General features: G+C 57.3%; 1 protein-coding gene across 1 annotated transcript; it reads right to left on the bottom strand.

The window, feature by feature from the left end:
• Nucleotides 1–996: 996 nt before the first annotated feature.
• On the bottom strand, nucleotides 997–1830 carry COX6A2 (cytochrome c oxidase subunit 6A2). Its single transcript, XM_002721729.5, has 3 exons — nucleotides 1483–1830; nucleotides 1224–1360; nucleotides 997–1120 (listed from the first exon to the last, which is right to left on the bottom strand). Exons 1-3 carry the CDS (start codon nucleotides 1553–1555, stop codon nucleotides 1037–1039), a joined length of 294 nt encoding a protein of 97 aa, XP_002721775.1. The 5' UTR covers nucleotides 1556–1830; the 3' UTR covers nucleotides 997–1036.
• Between the last annotated feature and the right edge of the window lie 1689 nt (nucleotides 1831–3519).

Genomic DNA, 3519 nt, shown 5'->3' with positions numbered 1-3519 from the left:
TGGTGCCTGGGCCGGAGGTCGTCTTTGCCTGATGTTCCATGAGGAATATAAGGAGAGTGGGGAAGGTCGTGTTCGTGCACATGTGTGTGTGATTGTAGTGTGTGTGCTAGTGTCATCTGTGAATGTACATGTGTGTGCATGAACATGTGCACCTGCATATGTATGTGCTAATGTACATGTGTGAGTGTACATGAGTGTGCTTGTATGTGTACATCTGTGTGTGGGAGCGCACATGTATGCATGTATGTTTATACATATGCATGTGTGTTAGTGTACATGTGTGTGCTCATGTGTGTTGGCACACGTGTGCACCTGTGTGACTGTGTGTGTGAGTGTGCATGTATGTGCGTGTGTGTCCTGGGTCTCAGTAGCGGCTTCTGTCCGGTCAGTGGGCAGGCTGTCCTAGGAGGTGAATGAGACATGCAGCTCATTTGCACCAGTGCCGCCCTGAATTTGGTCTCCAAAAGCCAGAAAGTCCAAGCTTCCAGGAAGGAGCTGATTTCCCAGACTACCCCGAAAGAGCATGACTAGAATATTCCGTGTAAAGATTTAGGACCCGAGGCCGCACGCATTGGCTCAGAGCCCACGATTGAGATGGGGTTTCCTCCAGGTGGCCGGAGTTCAGAGGCTGTTACTCTGGGCTGTGCGCGTCAAGGGACAGTGGGGATGCAGGGTCTGCGGCCTTGGTTCGCTCGTGACCTCGCGTCCCAGCTGCCTGAGCCGAGACCAGCCATTGAATCTCCCGGCACCTCAGCGAGTCTATCTTGTCCCCTCTCCCCGTTCCTGTGACAATTCCATGTAAGGGAAAGCCCTTTGCTGCCTAGTCCCGGTTAACGACCGGAGGCTGAGGCGCGGGGTCTCCCACTTGCTCACGAAGGCCACGGCCTCGGATACCCCCGAGTCAGCGATGGGGACAAGGGGGAGGAAGCACATGGTGCGCCAAGGGCACTGCACCTGCGCGCGGTCCCGCCCATCCCGCCGTCCCGCAAGCCGGACTCGGGGCTTCTACACCTTTATTGGCCTGGGCCGCCCGGGCTCAGGGGTTCTCGTACCCCGTGGGCAGGGCATTGAAGTGCGGGTTGTGGAAAAGCGTGTGGTTGCCGTCCCCCCAGGAGTAGGGCTGTGGAGAGAGGGAGGGGAGCACAGGTCAGCGCCGCCCGCCTGGGGTCCCGCACCTCGTCCTGCCCCACGTCCCGCCCCGTGCCAGGGCCTCGGCCGCCTACCTTGGTGCGGATGCGCAGGTGGTGGTAGGGGATGAACTCGGGGCGCTCGCGGTGACCCGCGTGGAGCCAGCAGTTGAGGGTGCACAGGGCCACGCTGGGCAGCGCCAGCACGAAGGTCAGGAGGCGCCAGGTGTTGGCTGCGGGCGGCCAGGGGAAGGCTCGTGAGCCAGGCCCGAGGAGGCCTCGTTGTTGGGGGAGGGCGGTCTCCAGGACCGCGGGGTGGACTAGGTGGGCAGGGGTAGGCCGCGGCCCCACTCACCTCCAGCGCCTCCGTGGTCGCCCTTGGCTGCGGTGGCCAAGCCCCGGCTCAAGGCCCTCAGCGGCAGGGCCATGGCGTTGAGGACTCTGGGCAGGACTCTGTGCTGCAGGCTCCTTCCCCCAGGCCGCACTCTCCTCCCCTCTCTCTGGCCAATCACCTGTCCAGCCTGGGACGTGCCAGCCTATTTTTAGGGCGATTCTATCTTTAAAATGGGCCCTGACTGGCAGGAGGGCTCTGCGGACAGCTGCCCTCAGCTGCCTTTTATCTTAGCAAGCAGGCAGGCATCTGGAGTCTGAAATGCCAGTGTTACTGTGGCTGCAGAGGAGTATTTCATGCTGTACCTAGGCTAATTGGCTGACACAGGGTATGCTTTTAATAAATATTTGTGAAATTCGTTGTGTCTTCTGCTTGGTCATTTTTTAAAAAAAGATTTATTTATTCATTTGAAAGGCAGAGTTACAGAAAGGGAGAGGCAGAGGCAGGGACAAAGACAGATTTCTTCCATCTGCTGATTCACTCCCCAGATGTTGGCCATGGCTAGGGCTGGGTATACCAAAGCCAGGAACCAGGAGCTTCATCCAGGTCTCCCACAGGGATGCAGGGTACAAGCACTTGGGCCATCTTCTGCTACTTTCTCAGGTACATTAGCAGAGAGCTGGATTTATTCAATTTTACTTAGAAAGGCAGATGGAGACAGAGGAGAAGGGGGGGAGGGAGAGAGAGAGAGAGATCTCCATACCCTTGTTCATTTCCCTAATTCCCACAGCAGAGAGGGCATTGGACGGAAGCCATGAGCCCAGAACTCAACCCCTGTCTCCCATGTGGGTGGGCAGGGACTCCACTACTTGGGCTGCCTTCTGCTGCCCCAGGATGCACCTGCAGGAAGCTGGTTTTGGAGGTGGAGCTGGGATCAGACCCAGGCCCTGCTCTGCAGGATGCAGGCATCCCAAGCTGCGTCTGCCCTGCTGACCCCACACCTGCCCTTCATGCCCTTTGACCTGGAAGTGCACCGGTCAAGTCACAGTTCTTTGCAAGGAGCAGGGCTCACTCTCAGCATGGTATAAGGTCAGCATGTGAGAACCATGGGTAGCCCACAGTGTCTCTGCTATGGCCACTGCAAACCGCACAGCCAGAAGCCTCCGTGTGGGCCAGCTGCCCCGAGAGCCCACCAGGGCCCCACTGCTGCACCCCGGCTGCCAGAACCTTTGTCAGCGCTGCCTGGAGAGCCACACGCTCACACCACACTCCGTTTTGCACCCAAAGGAGCGCTGCACCAAGCCTGTGCCCTCGGATCTCTCTCCGCTGAGTCAGCAGGCCACACAGGTGCACCCATCAGCTGTGCCTGCGTCACTGCTTCGCCCTTGCTCTGTGAAAGGCTGGGAAGGAGAGTTCTGCCTTCAGCTGCGTGGAGTGGGAACTGCGTTGCAGAGAAAATCCCCAAACACAGGAAGAACATTGAAAAGATCCGGGGTAGCCACGAACCTGACCGTGCCTATCAGGTCCTTGCAGTCTGAAACTCGGCCTGGAAAGCCTGGGCAGGACCGCAGCAACCCTAGACCCCAGCAGCTCTCGGGAAAGCCGCAGGGCTGGGCGCGCTCACCGTTTCATCCTCAGCACCCGGCACGGAGTGGCTGTCCTGAAACCCGTATTTGATAAATGGGTGAGCATGCTGCATTGTGCCCCTGCAGAAATGGTATCTCAGAGCAGCCGTCCAGCAGGATGCCTCAGCTGTGAGCAAAGGCCGAGGAACCCAAGTGGAACAGTGAGGAAGGTGCATTTCCTGAAGGGGCTGTGTACCTGCCTCTTCTCGGATTCTCAACTGAACAGTAGAGTTGCCCATATCGGAGGGGAGGGTGATTTCAGGAGTGAGAGTCGTGGGTTGTTTTCCTTAGCTTACTGTAGAAATAAGAAGCTGCAAAACAATTTCAAAGAGGCAAAAACTTTTATTTCACAGAAAAGAAACTTTTATTTCATTAGCAAGCTATGGAAAAAGCGTCTTGCCTTGGAGGAGAGCAGTTAGAATGCCCGAGGAAGTGT

Source organism: Oryctolagus cuniculus, chromosome 19, assembly GCF_964237555.1.
Source record: "Oryctolagus cuniculus chromosome 19, mOryCun1.1, whole genome shotgun sequence".
Taxonomy (NCBI): Eukaryota; Metazoa; Chordata; class Mammalia; order Lagomorpha; family Leporidae; genus Oryctolagus; species Oryctolagus cuniculus.
The sequence above is the reverse complement of the archived record's forward strand: the minus strand, read 5'-3'. Positions and strand labels throughout refer to the sequence as shown.

Coding starts and splice junctions, on each gene's coding strand:
- COX6A2 (XM_002721729.5), bottom strand. CDS start 1,555: ATGGCCCTGCCGCTGAGGGCCTTGAGCCGGGGCTTGGCCACCGCAGCC. Junction 1,361..1,482: donor CGACCACGGAGGCGCTGGAG/GTGAGTGGGGCC, acceptor GGCCGCCCGCAG/CCAACACCTGGCGCCTCCTG. Junction 1,121..1,223: donor ACCTGCGCATCCGCACCAAG/GTAGGCGGCCGA, acceptor CTCTCTCCACAG/CCCTACTCCTGGGGGGACGG.